This window comes from Rhinolophus hipposideros (genome assembly GCF_964194185.1).
Source record: "Rhinolophus hipposideros genome assembly, chromosome: 8".
Classification (NCBI taxonomy): Eukaryota; Metazoa; Chordata; class Mammalia; order Chiroptera; family Rhinolophidae; genus Rhinolophus; species Rhinolophus hipposideros.
Genome location: NC_138054.1, coordinates 43,723,492 through 43,743,259, shown reverse-complemented (window position 1 = coordinate 43,743,259; position 19,768 = coordinate 43,723,492). Strand labels below are relative to the sequence as shown.

The following is a 19,768-nucleotide window of genomic DNA, read 5'->3' as shown; positions in this document are numbered from 1 at the left end:
TCAGGAAATTAGATTTTACCAAAACACTGAAACTGTGATTAGCACTACCAATTTATACCAGGTTTGAGGGAAATTTGAAAAAGATTAAACTCACATTATATGCGATGCAGGAAAACAGAACTGTATATAACCTGTCATCTTCATTGTTTTCCCCACTTAACTTCTTCGGCCTCATTTATTGACTTCAAGTCTTACCATTGGATCCAACAGGAAAGTGTTCAATAGGAACCAGAAAGAAGCAAACATGAAGAAACCTCACTGTCGCATGATTCAAATGCCTTACTCCTATGAGGATTATAGGCTCCTATGAGAAGGTAAACAGGTCCCAACACCTGAATCCGTTAGCTCCCATTGTCCTTAACACGGGAATTCAATGAAGGCAGTTTTTACTGCACCACTTAGCATCCTAGGGAAGGTTTCAATCAACTAATTATAAAAAGTAGTATCAAGTCTCTATTACTATCTATGGGACAATGATTTTGGTGATTTCATTTTTAAAACCTATATTTGATGTAAGTATTTTCAGGAATGGTTTTGCAGGAAGTGGTGGATATTGAGACTTGAAAATATCCAGCTCCTTACCCCATTGAATCAGAATAACTCTGTTTTCATCTGTTTCTCTAAAAAGATTTATTGAAATCGTTTCCCCAGATAAAACAATTGGAAAATCATTGGTCTAATGCAGCTCTATCCAAAAGAAATGTAGTTCAAACCACCAATGTAAGCCACACACGTACTTTTAAGCTTTATGGTAAACACATTATTAAACAAAAGGAAACATGAAAATGTCAAATTGATTTTAAAAATATATTTTAATTTATCAAATATATCTGAAAAGGCATTTCAACAAGTAATATAAAATTATTAATGAGATATTTTACATTATTTTTGTACTTAATGTTCATCTGATGTGTATTTGATGCTTATACTATGTCTCAATTTGGAGTAATCACATTTCCGAGTAGCCACATAATACATTGGCTGTTCCATATACAGCCACATTTCCAATAGCCACACGTGGCGAAGTAGTTACCATATTGGATAGTGTAGGTCTACTACTTTATACTTTCTATACGTCCTTCCACATATATCCTTTCAATTAACTTGCATCGGTGTTATCACTGTAGCGCCCACTATTGATTGCCTATCCAGCATCCATTCTTCCATGTCATCTTCTCATCAACATAATTATTTTCACTGGAGCCTAAGTGCTTCAGGACTGACCTATATCCCCAGCTACCAGAATGTGCCTAGATTAGGGATGATGATGTGACCCTCAAACTAGGCAATGAGATCCAAGAAGTTGTTCCCTAAGGACATCTTAGCAAAACTTTCTTCATTTTTAGGAGAGAGCCAATGAAAAACACAGCTTCTCTCTCTGCTAGAGGTGAACTAGGAAGCATGTACTACCTAGCAACCATTCTACTACCTGAGGGGAAAAGCCAGAGGTAGGATGACATCAACGCCACAGACAGCCAAAGATGGGACAGGCCTTGAGCCTTGATGACATTGCTGAGCTGGATTAATGAACTGTGAAGGTTGTTCTAATTCTGGATTTGCTGTTATGGTTTTTATTCCAAAACCCCCTCTAATAACCACGGTGGGCAATATAAATAGACGGAAACTTCTGAGCATCTCTGAAGCATTATTTTTCCTTTTCTCTATTATTTTTACTTTTTCCCATTGTTGCTAAAATTCCTCATTGTTTAATTGCTATCCCCAGGGCACTTTACCAAATACCCTTTTTGTTATTTTCTTCTTTGGAGACCAAGCATTAGAGTATCTGTTTTCTAGTGCTTTCATCCACTGTTTCTAATTAACTTCTCTCTTCCACTACAAAAATAATGCCATGTTTCCCATTCTTGTCTATCTGAAAGGCATTTTTTAATCTTTCTAAGAATTTTTATTACTATCAGCAATGTAGAAACAATAAAAGTAACAAACAAAGCAAAAGATGTAATGTTTTTAAAAATGCTCACAAGTTTGACTGTATAAATAGTACGAACTAGTCATTAGTTACAAGGTAGATTGGTGGTTTTGGGATCAAAAACACTTGGGGTTGATTTTCTCAAAATCATTTATCAACAGCAGGCCTTAAAGCAAAAGTGGTTTATACAGCAAAATACAATACAATAAAATAAAACTTTAAAAAAGAAATAAATATCATCTACCTTGAAGGATTTATGTGAAGATTCAAAATCATTAATATATGTAAAACTCTTAGCCACAGAATTTATACCTCGATTTTTCTGATTCCAAATGTAGAGTCCTTTTCACTTTATTACAACTACTTTTCTTCATTCATCCCACAACCATTTACTGAGTGGCTACTATGACCCAGGAAGCTTTATAGATAAAAAAAGCAAAGTCTCTGCTCTTAAGTAGTGTACAGTTTACAGTGAATCAGACAAATGAATGGATATTAACAAGAGGGGGCCTGTTTATTTTTGTGATTCGTTGCATAGGCTATAAAATCAGAAAAATACAGATTTAAAAGACAATTCTGCTTTTTGTTAACTTGTGACCTTTGTGACTTTAAAATCTCAAAATCAATTTCCTCATCTGAAAAAGGAGATAATGGTATATCCCCTCAGAGTGTTGTTGACAGAACAAAATGAGATTGTGAAATGCTTAGCTCAGTGCCTGTTGTAAAGTAAGCATTTGTCTACTGTGGGCAATAATCCTCATTGTCATAATTAATATGACAACTGCAAATATAACTGTACATAACTATGTGAAAAAAGGTATGCACAGGCATTACGAAGCAGAGGAGGGGCATTCAAATCAGTCTCCAGGGTCAGGGAAGCTGCGCTCCCTAAAACAGCAGATGCTTCTGGAGAGTTTGGAAAGACAAAGAGTTCATACTTCTAAGTGTGAAACTGTGTGAATCATTTTAGGAACTGCAAATAGATCTTTAAGACTGAAAGTAAGGATGCTGGGCGAGGAATGGAAAATGAGTGGTAAGTGTTGACAAATCCAAGGTTTTAGGGATTAAATTTAGGAATCTGAAGCCTTTTAATCTGAATGCGAGGGTGCTAGACAGTAGCCTACATTCCATGTGAGAGAGTCACTGTAACACACTGAGGCTTCCTAAGGCTTTTTCTCTTCTCTATAATTATAAGGGAAAAAGATGAAAGCATGTTTGCAAGATTGCATTGTAACATGCTAAGTTTCAAAACTGTCAAAACAAATTTTCTAATTTTGACTGCAGTCAAACACTTTCCCACTAAGTAAAGGGAACTCAATAAACAATTTTGTTTTATAAATAGTTTCGTAAAGAGAATAATATTTGTGAATCATATTAGTTGAAAAATGTTTGCCTAGTAAAACTTTACCACTGTATGTGACTGTTCCAGGCCTGAACAGACAGACAGAACGGGATGAAACAGATCCACCCCTTTACAGAAAACACTACATTGTAGGTAGCACAGGGAACAGAATCCTTTGACAGATTATTGTAGGACAAGCAAAAATTCTTATTACCTTCTACAGAGATTTTCATAATATGTTCTGGAGAAACTCAAACTCCTAAGAAGGCCAATCAATTCATGAATCAACAAAGATTTTGCAGGAAATCTTGAATCACTGTGATTGTCTGACCCGGTCAGCTTCTGTGATGATTGACTATTCTCAATCAGTCTGCTGTTTTGTGTACAACATTTTCAAAGAAGTAATCTGAAAATGGTTCAATAAACTAATATAAAAGAGATAACCAATAGGAAACATAACATTGCAGCATAAAAAACAGTCTAGTGTTTACCAATTTCTAGGGCTATGATTCGGGAAAAATGTATAATCATTTGAATCTTAGTAGGTGCAACTGAAAGATGAAGACAAAAAATACCACGCTGATCAACTGTTGTGAAGATTAAATAAGATAATATATGTAAAGGGCTTAACATGGTAATTCTCAAGTACTGCACATAGTAGGGCTTCTGTAAATATGTCCTTTTGTGGGTCTCTTCAGCTTCCTCTCCACCAGTCTCGCTGCCACTCCAACTCCCACATAACTGACATGATCACACACACACACACACACACACACACACACACACACATACACACACACAGAGTTTGTAAGATACATTACTGTCGTAATATTTCTAAAAATTAATCATATAGTAACAATGAACCCCTATCTTTTATTATTAATACCCCAATTTTGAAAAACATTCTCTACCTATACCAAGGAGAGAAATCTCAGCACTTCCCCCTATCACCTCTCATTTCAAAAACAAGATTATACAGGTGCTTAATCCTTCCACTAGTGACCCCTTTGATACAGCCAGGGTGTGAAAAAGCCCAAGCTAAAGCTCTTACACTCAGGATTTTGAATCTTGAAAGAGAGAACTCCTGCATGACTTCCAAACTTGGCCTATCAGTTTCTATGGCCTGTGAGCCCCCAGTATCCTTTTCACATATGCCCTTTGTGCTTGGAGTCCGATTCTGATGTTTGCAACCAAGAGCCAAGTTTAGGGAGAAGACTAGAGCTGAAGAGGAAGTCAGAAGACATTCCCATGTTTCCTAAAATTATTTACAGCATAATTTAATGAGAAATAGATGCTAGAGGAAAAAAAAAATTCAAAATGTTCCTCAACATCTTTCACAGAACAAAAGTTAATATGAAAAATTTACTTCTGAATCTAGGCAAATCCTTAGTCTATTCTTGGAGGAAATTGCTGCCATTAAATAAATGTAAAAATCTGCCACCCAACAAGTTGGCTGTTAGCACATTTACTGAGAAAGATGCCAGATTAATAACAACCCAGACTATAACTCACCCTTGATGGAAAAAAAAATCAAGAAAGAACTTTTTTCTTTCCTGGTCTCCTCCTATGGTTCTAACATAGTGTGATCTTTCAGAGCCTTATGCAAACACCTCTGTTCCATTGTAAACCTTACATTATGCTCTTAACTCACGCCTGGACAATTCTCTGAGCCTAAATCTTTACTGGTAGCTTAACAAAACTCACGTTAGTCTTTGAAGATGAAGCAAGGTCCTGAGACTTTATGTTATGTTTGTTTCTTGTATTCACAAAAGAAAACAAATAAAAATAATAATAATAACAATAATGGAAGGAAGGAAGGAAAGAAAGAAGGAAAGAATGAAGGAGAAAAGGAAGAGAGATTTATGCTGAAACACAGCTTCCAGATGACATATTCACTGAAATATCATATTGCTGTAAAAGCAAAATTAAAACCCCACACACAGACTGTAAATATAAACCTATTAACCAAAGGCTTTGAAAAAAGAACACAGGACCTTGCCAATAAGCTACAAAGCTATGTTTTAGGTTGGTTCCTTAGAAACAAATCCTTAATTGGGGATTCTGACACATGGCAAGAAGTCAAAGGGAGAGATACAGAGAGTCCTGGCTTCAGTCTTCCATAGGGCCACCTCCACTCTTCGCAACCTCAGCAATCTATGTGAATCAAGCAATCCGACATCCCTCTCTCTTTTTTTTTAAGCTTGGTCCAGATCTTTTCCTGGAGGTCATGATGCTTATGACATCCTACTATTTTGTGAGCAAACTTTGCTTGCTTTTCTTTCTCTGTGCGACTATTCTGATTCATGTCTCAGAAAAAAAACAAAATAGCTTCCAGTAGATAGAACTTAATCCCAACTCTGCCATTACTAGCGGTGCAAGCTTTGGAGCAGTAACTTCTTTTTTAAGGAGCCAAGTGGAAAAGCATTTGTGAACACCTCACTACTGGAAGCCCAGAAAAGAAAAGAGCTCCCTATTTCTTGTTAGAGTCACAGGACAGGCATTAGAGAACTTCCAGAATGTCTCGTAAACTCTGTCTCCAAAACACTTCTGTAAATATATTCACGTCTCCACCGCCATCCTAGCTGTCATCATCTCAAGACCCTGGACAACTTCAATAACCTTCTACCCACTCCTCACTCCCACTCTTGCCTTTCTGCAATCTAGTCTTCACACAGCTTCCAGAAGGATCTTTTCAAAACATAAATCCATTAATGTCATATTAATGTCATTCCCCTGCTTCAAACCTTCCAGTGTTCTCTTAAAATAATATGGAAACTCCTTACTATGGACTTACGTGCCCTAACACAGTTTTTTACTTCAATTTACAGCACTCCACTCCCTCCCTTCTCATTTCACTTGAGCCATACTGGCTTTCATTCTATCCCTTGAACACACCAGGTAAGGGCCTTGAGGTTCTCTTTGCTTGGAATGCTTTTCCTATAGATTGTTCATACCTGGTTCTTTCCTTTCATTCAAGTTTCAGCTTAAATGTTTCCTCTGAGAGGCACTGTCCCCTGACAACCCAATATATAAAAGTTTTCCAGGCTCCCTCTATCATATTATGCTGCTTTATTTTCTTAAGAGTATTTATTACAATCTCACTTCTAGTTTATTTGTTTGTTGATTAATTTTCTCCTTCAGCTAGAACACATGTTCCCCAAGAACAGGAAACTAGTCTCACCCCTATAGTTCCAGCACCTAGAACTGTGTTGGACACAGAGTAGGTACTCAATAAACAATCACCGAATACAGGAGTGGATAAATGAATTCTAAATGGTCCTCAGCTTTGTCAGAATTGACAATAGAAAATAACATTGCTTTTTTGAGTCACAACGTCAACTTTCTCCAGGGAATCATTTGGTAGAAAAGACATTCCTTGAGGACAAAGGCCAGGCCGTTGTGTCAGGTTATAGCACAGTGATATTCACAAACAAGAGATAGTCAATAAAGTGCTAGTTAAATGCATTAATACACCATGTCTTGCCCCTGACATTGTCAAGATTATTTCATGTTATTTTCCTTGATAGCTGACATAGAAATATAGTATCATATAACTTTAAAAACAAAAGATGTCTCTAAATTTAGTATAAACCGAGGACTAGAATTAGTACCACTCCAATTCAATCAGTATAAGGGAAATGAAATTTTTCTAATACAAAGAACAACTCAAGATGTATTGGGCTACTCTGAGGCATCATTGCTTAGAGGAAAGAACTTGGCCTTTGAATCCCACTGTGACCACTTACTAGCTCTGTTACCTTGAACAAATTGTTCAACCTCTTTCAGCTGCAGTTTCTTTATTATCTGTAAATTGGAGCTAATAATGTCTACCACAGTAGGGTTGTTGTAAGAAATGAAGAAAATTATTTGTGAGAAAGAGCCTGGCACAATGTGTGGCTCTAATAAAATTCTTTGTACCCCTTAAAAAGCAACAAATTTCCTGTAAGTAAAGAAGTTCAAAGCTTAGACAATTTCACCAAGAATATTCTAGAAAGAGATCAAGCATTAGATGGGATGTTCCACTAAATAACTTTCCTGAACCAAGAGATTTTATAATGTGAACCCTCTTATTGTACAAATATGGAAAAGAAGTACAGTAGTACCTCAGTTTTCGAACGTCTCTGTTGACAAACATTTCGGTTTACAAACCGCTGTAAACCCGGAAGTAAATGCTTTGGTTTTCGAACACGCCTCAGAAGTCGAACATGTCACGCAACTTCCGCTGAGTGCAAGATTCTGAGGCCTAGCTATTGGCTGTTTTCGAACGTTTCAGAACTCGAATGGTCTTCCAGAATGGATTCCATTTGAAAACCAAGTTACCACTGTACAGAAAAACTATACAACTTGCCCACGATGAAATACAAATTCCGATCAATCTTCAAGGCAATCTACCAATGCAATCTTCCTTCCCTCCTCCTTCAATCCCTCTTTGACTTCTAATATTCCTGACATTCTCAATCATACTTCAACAAAAACCGATGTGCTTACTATTCCCAGCGCACCTGGCTCAATTTTTTCCTCTGTGCTTCTACACAGACTCCCTCCTTCCACCAATTCTAAGCTACGTTATGTCCCTCCTTTTTTTTTTTAAGCAACACATATGGAAAAAAATGTTTTTCCTTATTAGAGTCTCTACATCTCCATCCGACCTCAGTACTCAAGGGCTCTAATGCCCCACTTCTCTTAATTCCTAAGGCAACCTGAGTGATCTGTTTAATACATAAAGCAGATCAAATCATTCCCTCACTCAAACCTTTTATTTGCTTTTCATCATACTTCAGATGCGTATCTAAACTCCTACACAAAAATGACAAAGTTCTGCGTGGTTTGGCCCTGGCCTCCTCCCTAGCCTCACGTTGCAGGCACTCTCGTTTATTTGCACTAATCCATCCATCTTGCCTTCGTTTAGTTCCTCCAGTGCTTCCAGCTCTTTCCATTCACATGCTGCTATTTCTTCCTCAAAGTATCATCTTTCAGAATTCATCATAAGTGGCATTTTCTCAGTGAGGCCCTCCGTAACCACCTCACTCCTTACTAACACGTCAAAAGGGGGTCTTCTTTGACAGTCTCCCAGGGCAACTTTTTCTTGCCTTCCTAACACGTCCATTGTTTTAGTGATGGAGAAGCTGCCGGAAGCTGCTCCCTGCTTCTCTGTTCAGGTGGGCAGAGCAAGTCACATTGGAGCAGATGTTACAGAAGTGACAATTATTTTACTTTGATAAATGTAGAGCAAGTAGATTTACATAGTAGAAATGTGTGTGATACAACAAAGTAAAATTCTCACAATACTCAGGGTATATACTGCTGTTTATTTGGGAAGAGGTAAGTCATCATGCTTCGAGGACCTAGCATTTTCTGAAACAATGAGGCCAAGAAACCTAATCTCTTCTTCCAAGATTTGAAGCCTGGAAACTTAAAGCAGAGTGACTTTGGCTATATTCACTGGAGGAAAAAGCCATGAGAAGTCTTAAAAGAAAATTCATTGGAAGGGAAAAGCAAATGTGTCAGGGGGTGTTCTGAGTACAACCCACAGCCTAAGGACCCAAGAGAGAGGGCTGGCTCCCGACAGCACGCGGCCTGAGGCCAACTGCCCTCTGGGGCCATGTTCTCTAGCTGAGTGGCTGTGCTCTGGGAAATTATTGCTGAGATTTATAGCTGGAGTCATGGGTGTGAATTCAAGCTCTGTCTAATGATGGCATCGAAGCACAGGCTGTATAAGGACATGCTCCAGGAGCAGTGGACCAGCACTGATTGTCCCTCTGCCCAGACAAGGCCAATGTACAGTAGCAGCAACGTGTGGCAGTGAAAGCAGCCACAGTAATGACCCAGCAGATGGGTTACATTTGCTTATTGGAATGATTGTTTATGTACTGTCTACCTTTGTATATTGAGAGTTTCATGAAAGAAGATAGCATGTCTGCTTGGTTTACCATCAGGCCTACCAAGAACAGCACAGGTTGCACACTGCTCAAAAAGGAGTGACATTCACATAGAATAGAGTGCGAATAGGGCCTCCTAGAGCTATGTAACTGCTCAACACACACAACCATATGATTCAACCCTGGTCACCATTGCATCACCAGGGTCAACAGAGTGGTAAGCATATAGCAAGCACTCTATAAATATTTATAGAATGACTGTATAAAAGAATGCATGGTCTACTTTGTCCATTTGGATACATTTCTATGCTTCTTCCTAAGAAGTTTCTGGAGATTTCCCCCATGCATCTAAAATAGTATGCCTGACAAGGACGATTTTATCTATTGAGAGCCCCAGGAAGTCAGAACTGAAGAGAAGGTTAGAGCTGATAATTGTTTTATCTTACTGAAGAGGAAAAGGGAAAACCAGAAAGATAACTTCTGTCATGTGGTGGAAAAGCCAAGACCAGAACCCAGGTCTCTTGCCTGCCCGTGCCTTATTCTCTCTGTGGCCCTCACCTGCTTCTTCAGTCCCTTTATTTGGTTCCTCTCACAAAACAGAGAAGAGTGCTCACAAGTCAGTGGTCACTCACTCACTGTCACTCGTGCCTCAGGACTGTTCAGATCCTCCTCTGTTTGGGGTAATGAAGATGTGGTGTTTCTATCTGACCCAAACAAGGACGTTCTCAGGGAAATTTCACACCTCCAGACTAATAAAAAGTTCCACTTTACTCTCTGGTGAATTCCCCCAAATTCATCTTATCTTTCACAATCTCTCTCTTTGTTTTCAACATTAACATACTTTTTTTTTTGCAAATTTGTTGATGAATCACATCAACAGCAGCATATTCTCAACCACAGAAAATGACACTTAATATTCAGAAAGAGGAACAAAAAGATCAAATCTACTTTCAGGAAATATCAAAGGATTGGTGAAAAGAATATTTTTAAAATTACACTTTTGGGATCAATAATTACTTAAAATAAATAGGCTTCTAGCTCCAACTTGACTTTTTGTTTTTGTCTTACCAAGATTTTTAAAAATAGTAATGCTGTTTTGGGGCCAACGGGTGGCTCGGTTGGTTAGAGTCTGAGCTCTGGGTAACAGGGCTGCTGATTCCATTCACACGTGGACCAGCGATCTGCTCCCTCCTTAATTAGAATGAAGACAACAAGCTGCAGCTGAGCGGCCTCTGAGCTCTGGGGCAGCCGCGTGGCTCAGATGGTTGGAGCCAGTCCTCTCAACCACAAGGCTGCCGGTTCGATTCCCGCTTGGAATGGTGGGCTGCGCCCCCTGCAACTAACAACAGCGACTGGACTTGGAGCTGAGCTGCACCCTCCACAACTAAGACTGAAAGGACAACAACTTGACTTGGAGCTGATGGGTGCTGGGGGGGGAGAACAAAAAAAACACACTGTTCCCCAATAAAGTCCTGGAAATACACACTATTCCCCAATAAAATCTTAAAGTAAATAAATAAATAAATATAAAAATAGTAATGCTGTTTGGTATAAGATTTATCCTGTCCTTATATCACATGACTCTCATCTAAATTAATAGCTAATTGCCTTCTTTTTAACAGAAGTAAGGTGTGAAAAATCAAGCCTCCTCTTCCATCTCTGCCACCATTTTTCATTTTTAAATTTATGATCCTTAAATGCCTGTCATAAACTAACATGTAGATTTTGAATAAGCACCACTGTCAGCCATTGAAATGTCCTCCTTATGAATGCTGCCTGAGAGAATGTCTGGGTGGGCCACTTGATGGGAAAATTATACACTGTGTTATTTGTAGGCTGCAACTAATATGGAATGCTTTGTCAGGACCCGGTTAAACTCTGAGGCATTTTACAACTCTATGATTCTCACAGTTTGGTCTGATTTAAGGCTTGCGTAAACTCAATTCTGGGCAGTGAATCAGGGGTGAGAGTTCTGTTGAGCCCCAGCGTTTGTGATCACCTGTGAAGAGGTGGCACAGGATCTACCCTTAAAGAGGTTTGCAGGACCATCTGACCTAGGACAATAACTAGATGCAGAACTAATTCAACTCACGCATTTGCATGAGGACAGGTCTGAGCACACAAAGAAAGACGGGGAAAAGTGCCTCCCTACAAAGACAGCAGACAATACATTCTAAGACGTGCAGCAGAGGTCTTCTGAGCACAAGGTAGTGGTTACTCCCAGGTTTAAGAAAAAGAGGAGATGGCATCCAGCATGCTTTGGATTTAGATAGTTAACTGGCAACTGTGAGGGGGAAAGGATTCCAGAGCTGAGAGAATGCAGGAGATCGATGGCAGCAGGGATGGGCAAGAGGGATGAACGACAATATCTTGTCAAAGTTCATGCACATGTGGTTTACCATTTTTCTTATTTTATTTTTTTCTGAAAAGTTATATTCTCTGCAACATATTCCTCTTAGTGAACTATAACTAATCAAGCTGTGAAACATCGCTTGTCTCGTTTCTCCAGATTCCTGGGGAGGTCTATCTGAATACAAGTCATTATCATCCAGTAAAATATCACAGTAGTATTCCTAATATGGAAGGGGTATTCCCAATTATTCTCACATACATTTATCTTGGTTTTCATTACAATCCTGTGAAATGAACTGGGTAGGTGTTTTTCTTACTATTTTATAGAAGAAAATAGTTCACAAAGATATCAAAGTGAATTATCTAAGGGCACACAATTAATTGTTTATGTAACTGGGACCATACCCTGTCTTCTAATTTGGGTGCTTAGATAGTCAGTCAACAAGCATGTATCGGGCACACCTTTATTACAGCAGGCAGTTATGATACTTCCTAAGGAAAAAAAAAAACAATCCATGCACAAGACAGATACTTTACCTACCCTCAGGAGGTCAATTATCCAATACATCCAATGAAGTGTGACTCAGATTATGACAGGTAGGTGCCGTGGGACTAAAGGGCCGAAGCACCCAACGAAGCCTAGAGAGGATGAAGGAGGGCTTCTCTAACCAAGTGACTTGCAACTTGATACCTTAGCCAACTAAAGAGGGATGACTGCTTGGAAGCTATTGTTGAAGCACTAAGGGGTCAGGGGCAAGTGGAAAAATGAAGAGACAAGTGTTCTGAGTAAAGACAGCAGAGTAATGGAGAATTTCCACTCCATAGTGCTACTTCCCTGTGTGTGTGTATATGTATCCCTCTTGTCAAAAAAGTCACATGCTGTCCAGTGATCATTTCTGTATAAGAATGAATCACTAGGTTTAGTGTAAAATGTTGACATACACTTAGGAGACAAGATATACGAGGAACCCCAAGAAAAATGAGTCTCCTTCATTGGTTACCCTCTTGAATCTATGAAAACTAGAATTTTTTCTAGAGAAAAGGGGGACTTGAGAGGCCATCTAATAATCCTCAAGAAGCATGGCAGGAGTTGAAATACAAACTTCTTACCTCTATGCTAAGGAATTGAGGAAAATGGTGGTGTCAGAATCTGACAGATTACAGTTGAAGACCTTAGAGTTGTGAGGCATAAATGAGATAAATGTGGAACTTTGGTGCATTATAAAATGCTACAGAGGGATGGCTGATTAGCTCAGTTGGTTAGAGTGCAGTGCTCTTAACAATAAGCTTGCTGGTTCAATCCCCACATGGGCCACTGTGAGCTGCTCCCTCCACAACTAGATTGAAACAACCATTTAACTTGGAGCTGATGTGTCCTGGAAAAGCACACTTAAATAAATAAATAAAATGTTAAAAAATATATATCCTTTAAAAAAAATGCTACAGAACTTTAAGCAGTTGTGTGTGTGTGAAGGGGGAGATGGATGTGGGGAGCATTTCCCCCTACTGCTTCCCTGTAATGCAAGGCCAAAATTGAAAAGTGAAACATGACTACCACCCCTCAGAACCCCCAAAGGAATCATCATCTGTTACAAATGCTTATAGTGCATATTCCTGAGTGTTCCCAGAAAAGTGAACCTGTGGAAACTTTCATAATTGAGTTACTGACCTTTACAGCTTTTTTAAAAGAGAAAGGCCGAGAGGCCAATGAGTCACAGTTATGCTAACATTCTAGAACATCTGAATTTCTTCAAATCTGATGGCTTAAGAACTGTTTAACTCTTGGCGCCTTCTCTGATAAACTTAAAATAAAAAAATCTGCATTTTTTAAACTCTGACTTATCGCAATCTTCAAGTTATATTGGCTTCTGGATATATCATTTAGATAATCCTCCATCTTATAAACCGTGTCCAAAAGCTCTAGTCACTCATTCTTAGAGAAAAACAATTGACCAGTCTCTTTCATTGAACCATGATTTTCCCAAATAAGAAAACCTCAGAATAACATCAACGGAAAAAAACTTTAGATATCTATTAGTCCTACCTCTGCACATTACAGATAGGGAGATACGTAACTGGCCCAGTGCCACTATTAGGAATAGAATTCATGGCCTTTATTTAAGCAAAGCAGACAAATACACAACTACAACAAACATTGAAAATAAACTCAGAGGCAGATATCCTGAATTATTCTAATTCTAATATTCTTTATACTTGAGTTCTTCATCTGAAGGATGGAGAAAATAGTGGCAACCTTTCAGAATGCAGTTAATGAGGTTATTTACCAGTGAATAGGACATAGTAGATGTGTAAGAAATGTTTGTTGAATAAATCACTCCTTAAATAGACCATTTTGAATAGCATTAGTTCTCTCTTACTGTTCCTTCTCTGACTCACCTCTTCCCACTGTCTCTCCCCTAAGGCCCTAACCAACCTGCAAAAGCAAGTCATAACTGATCTCACTTTCCCATTTCCAGCCGCAATCTATCCACACACTCTACAGCCCTGCCAATCTTTTTAAAACTCTCTCCCCTGTTAAAAAAAACCCAAATAGAGTTTCTACTGCCTACTGGCAAAAGACAACAATCCTCATCTTATGTTCACCCTAACTACCTCAATCTGGCCCCCTGAGCCTTTTCAAGGCATTCTTCCTGTGGTTGCAGTGTGCACACTCTGTGGCTCCTGGGCATACTCGCTGTCAGCTGTGAGGTCAAGTGATGCCATCCCACATCTTCCCAGCAGCCTAGCAAATTCAGATGGACTTTCTTCCCAGAGCCAATGGCATTAATTACATTGCATCTCGTATTGTTCTCTAATTGTTTCATTCATCAATGTGGTCATTCTGCTTCTCTGAACAGATTATCATTCTTTGATCGATTTTTAATATTTACTTAATATCCCTTCTACAGAGTGCCTGAATGTAGTAAACTTGAAAAAAAACTGTACAAATTCCAAATAATCTCAATTCTTATCAAAACAAATTATAGAAGATTTTTCCTACAATTCCAATTCTCATGCTTAAATATTTTCCTTGAAATGACATCCTGAATATGGCAGAAATTTATAAGCAGAGAAAATTAGCAATTGAACAACACTTTTTTATACCATAAAACAGCATTACTTCTATAAAATAATCTATCACATATTTATCCCACGTAGTATATTTAAGGCAAATTTCCATTGTCAAAATATATCAGCTATGCCTTAAATTTTAAAAAAAATTACATCTACATTGTGAAATATCTTTTTGACTCAAAGCAACCATATCTGCATTTGTGGCTACCGAGCAGGGAATATGCTGGTTCAAGGTTCAAGGTGAAAGTTTCTAAGGCTGTTTTTATCCAGTTCCAAAGTTGTAGATGAGAACCTCCATTCCTTATACCTCATTTTTCACAATGTTGATGGTTTGTTTTGTATTTACTGTTTTTAAGATAGTTACAGTATTAGCCACATTCTACCTGTTTGGGGAGTGCCCGGTTTACAAAAGCACAAAATGTACTTACTCATCCTTCTCTGAACAACACCCTAAGATTATTCCTGCTTCTGAAAACTTGGCTATCATGTCAAATAACTGAACTATTTTGGTGACTGTAGTTCATAAAAAATAAAATAAGAATAAGAATTAAAAAAAAAACAGGTTGCATTGTCAGTCAACTGGCTGATTCCAACAGAATGGCAATTTGATGCCCCATGTAAATGGTGGCTAAGAACCGTAGGTCTGTCACAGTGACACAATTTTCCACTGTAGTCTTACTTAATTTCACATCTTGTATTGTACTTTGCAAAGTTTCTGGGAAAAGAAAAAAGTAAAACAGCTTTTGTTTGCACCATAGATAAACCTCTATTTAAGTATTTATGCAGTGGGACCTTGCAGCAGTTGGGATGTGTTCTTATTATAGTACTTCTCCTCTGCTAACTTTTCCAGCGGTAACAACTGAATATTATTATAGTCATGATAGTCCTCCAAGATAAGATATAGTCAGGGTCCTTTTAAGTAGGGACTTTGGATAATTAGGTGAGTATCCTGTGCCCAACTCAGCAAAAGCTAACAGGGGATCTATACTTTACCCATAGTTAGAAAAAAAGTGTATAAAACAATCTCTCACTTTAACATGACAACACTGAAAATTTAATTCACTAAGTTCTAGTGTTTTCATGCTTACAATTCCCTAATCTGTTAAGAAAGCCGTTTTGCTAATTTCTTTCCTTCGAAATAGATCCAACTTTCTCCTGGAGATCTTTCTGAAGATATTTGGAGATTTCATTTTAATGGTGCACAAAACAGAAGATAGAACCATTTGCTTTAGTTTAAAATATACATATTTTGGAAATCTTGAATGTCTCCTCTTCAATACAATCAATCACATGTTAAATTTAATTTAAGTTTAATATTTTCATGAGAACTGAATTAATCAAATGTCTGATAAAATGTTGCAAACCAATAGATATTATTTGAAGGCAGATATCAAATGAAATTAAATGAGACTATTTCCAAATACAGTTTTTCTTAAGAGAGTGAGTTTGGCCATCCCAGGCTACAATGTTCAGAATTGATCTAAATTCCTTCTAGGGCCACTATGCTCATGGTATTAGAATCCAACTTTTGAAATAAAAGACACACTATGTACATAGTTTCTCTTCTGCTTAAAAAAGAGCAACAACTATAAGTCTGCTAACTGTATGGATAATGGATAAGCATTTTATGCATGTGATTTAACTGCATTTTCCCCCAGGATATAAAGAGTGTGATAGAGCAAACGCAAAGGTGTGGAACTCAAAAGGTGTGGAACTCAGTTATGAAAAAATCAGCTACTTTGTTGCCTTTAAAGTTATATTAATCACTACACTTTATTAAAGTGTGTATTATTTAGAACTATTTTCCCCTCCTTTTTGGCCACCTACACACTCCATTCCTCAACCATAGAAGTAAATATGTCTAAAATTGGTGCTAGTTTTGATAAGCCACGATGATGAGATCAGCCTTAGTCCTAGTTCCTGGAACACAGAACTGTGACCACACAGCGACTTGTGGGCAGTTAGGTCCCAACCTAACTCTGCTTGTCACCACACGTTGTCATCACTGATTTGGAGCCAAGACTTGTGCTCTAAATATACTATACTAGTCAAACGGAGATATTGTGGAATATCTGCTTTGTCACATGAAAGGGAAGGTGGGAGGGGAAAAGAAACTTTGGTTCTATTTTTAAATACAAGGAATTTAAAACTATAAATGGTGTACAACAATGTCGATGTACTTAACATCACTGAACTGTACATGTAAAATGGTTAAAATGGTAATTTTACACTATGTATATTTTACCAGAATTTAAAAGGAAATCTGTATGAGTGTGAGTTCTGAAAACATTGTCTACCGGTTTTGAACGTTTATTATAGTATGGGTTTCAGAAGTTTTTCAAAACTGTCTAAGAAATTCCCAGGCCCAATATATAGTTGGTTATAAGTACCACAGTGACCAGATTGCTCTCTCTGCAACAAAACTCCTATTAAGTCAGTCTGCTTGGGGGCCAGTAAGCATCCGTTCATTAGGAATTAGAACACAACACTTATCCACAGAAATCTCTAGCTAAAAGTTCCGTAGGAAAAACTTCGAAAGAATGATGGAAGGATATTAGACAAGGGCCCTGTGCAAACATCACTTGCTCCCATACTGGGAGCCCTTACGAGGGAAACGCAGAAACCTCTACCTTCTATCCCAGGATTGGCCTTGCCCCAATCCTACACAGTTGCCACAAGGGCAAGCAAGGCTGGTCAGAGGGAGTTACCAGGCCTCGGGGTCCCACTGACGATGGGTTCAAGCACTTCCTAGAGGCCCCAGGCATCATTCCAAAAGGTTGAGGCTGGCTGCAACGACAAGATGCAGTTTCACTCTCCTGCCTCTTGTCAAGAGTGAGCCTGCCAGGAAGGTTATCACCGGCTGCACCCAGAGAGAACGCAAAGTGGCTCAGAAGCTGCAAGAGCGCCTGTCTGCAGTCGCAGGAAGAGTACTTCTGCAGACTGAAAATCGCCTCAACGTGCGAGAGGTATTTGAAATAAGGAGAAAACCCACAGCACCAGGCTACAGTGGTCATCAGCACTCTATTTCCAATTGCACCGAGCAGAAACCCGTATGCCTGCACATGCACTTCAGACATGGGTATCCTCTTACTCTCTCTGATTAGAATGTGAGCTGGTCTCCGTGTATGCATACCCAGAACCTAACGCGATGCCTGGCTCTTGGAAGGCGCTCAGCAAGGAAGGAACTCAACTCTGTAGCTGCAACCAAGACAGCGCGGGCAAAAGTCCTGCCCAACGTTCCGTGGTTGCAAACATACCCCTGCTGGTGCTGTCCCTCGAGAAGTGAGCAATGCCTGCAGGCACCCCACCCAAACCTATGTGTGCATCCCCTGGAGCTACCTACCAGCAATGGTGACCAGCAGGCCGACAGCACACACATGATCCCCAAAAGTTGGATGGCGGTCTCAGTCGTGATCCGGCCCCACTGGGCGCTGGACTGCGACGCCGTGACTTTGGCCCGGCAGCGGGACACCAGGGCCTTAATGGTGGCCAGGTTGCAGGCGAAGGTGATGGTCAGCGCTGAGAGTCCCAGGAAGGCAAAGGTGGAGGCGAAGAAAAGGTTGCCCCAGCTGCGCGAAGAGCTCGTCCCATTGCCTCCGCCCCCGGTGCTAATGAAGCACCACGTCCCGGGCCACTGGATGCTGTACTGGCCCACGCCCAGCACCGGCAACAGGGCGAAAGCCAGCACGGCCAGCCACACGCCGAGCAGCACGGAGCGCGTGGCGCGCGTCTTCATGTGGCTGGCGTACCAGTGCGGCGCTCGGATGGCCAGCGCCCGCTCGACGGCCATGGCGCTGGCGATGAAGAGCGACGAGAGCCCAAAGACAGTCATGGTCAGACCGAAGAAAGTGCAGAGCCTCCCCGACGGGTCGAGGTGCTCCCAGCGCTGCTTGGACAGGTACACGGCGATGACCGCGGGGCTGGTGAGCAGCTGCCCCACCAGGTCCGTGAGGGCCAGCCAGCCGATGCACAGCAGGAACGACTTCTTGCGCTTGCTCTCCCGGCGCCGGTAGCTCCGCGACACCAGCAGGATGGCCAGCGCGTTCCCCACGAAGCCGGTGATCAGCATGGTGATCGGGAAGACCACGGACACGGAGCGGCAGTCCTCCCCGGTCTCCGGGGGCCGCGTGAGGTTGCCCGGCGCCTCGGAGGAGCGCTCCGGCGCCCACATGCCCGCGTAGGAGTGGTTGAGGCGGGTGCAGAAGGGAGCGCTCCCGGAGCCCCGGGACTCCTTCATGTTGGCTTGGAGGTGGGGAGAGGACGGCGCCGGGCGAGCAGCAGCGGGAGCTGGGAGACGCGGCTCGGGAGGCGGTGGGGGTCGGTAGCGACCTGAGCGGGGGCTCGGGTGGGGCTGCGTCCCATGATGCGGGCGCGACGGCCGCCTCTCTTTGCTACGCGGGTCGCGGCGGCGCCCGGCTTTCGCACCCCGCAGGCAGCCGCTCCGTCGGCTCGGGGAAGCCTCCAGCTCCCGGGCGCCGGCCCCTTCTATACGGCCGAGGGGGCGGGGCGCCCGCGTGTGGGCGTCAGTGCGGTGGGCGGAGGAGGCCGGCGCCGCCGGGCGCGTCCCTCGCTGCGGCGGGACCGCGGCCCTGGCCGCCTGCGCGGCGGCAAACTTCCGAGGGTCCTCCCGAAACGCCCCAGCTCGCGGCGGGACGGGCTGCTCAGACAGGGTCCTTCCCGGCGCCGCGCTCCCTCCTCCCTCAGCCAGGAGGCCGCGGGGGCTGAGGCGTCTCTCCGGGCCACCCCGAGCCCAAGCTGCCAAGGCGGACCGGGCCCTCGCCCTCCTCCTCCACCCACCGACTTTTATACAGGGACTGGGTCCTCCCACTGAAGATCTTTCTAACCCTGGCAAATGTAACTCACCTGTCCCCAAATAACTCCTTTGCACAGCTGAGAGGGAACTTTCTCCCCTTTCTACGGCGGGACTCGAGATGCTCCGTGCCCAGGGGGCGCACCGAAACTACAAAACTAATAGCGCCTCCAGACTCCAGGAAACAGGTACAGGGAAACAAAATTCAAAGATGAAGGAAGATATCCCAACTCCCACCTCCCACCTGAAAACTGTTGGTAGATGTCATGAAGGCCTTCACAATTAGTGAGAATAGGCATGATTGCCTAGTAACATCTTTTATTGCGGCAATATTTGGTGTTTCACAAGCATGTCCCCATTTTATCAGAGAGCCCCCGAAGTCC

The 19,768-nt window shown here is 41.3% G+C and overlaps 1 protein-coding gene across 2 annotated transcripts in view; it reads right to left on the bottom strand.

Annotated features, from left to right (window-relative positions):
- PTGER3 (prostaglandin E receptor 3) overlaps positions 1 to 19,026 on the bottom strand; it is a 64,913-nt gene extending 45,887 nt beyond the window's left edge. The window contains exon 1 of one of the 2 annotated variants that reach the window (XM_081056892.1): positions 17,919 to 19,026. In XM_081056892.1, coding sequence (XP_080913018.1) covers positions 17,919 to 18,812 — 894 coding nt within the window. In that variant the 5' untranslated portion in view covers positions 18,813 to 19,026. The remainder of the gene's footprint in view (positions 1 to 17,918) is intronic. The other variant, XM_081056893.1, reaches the window with a different exon arrangement.
- Positions 19,027 to 19,768: the final 742 nt, after the last annotated feature.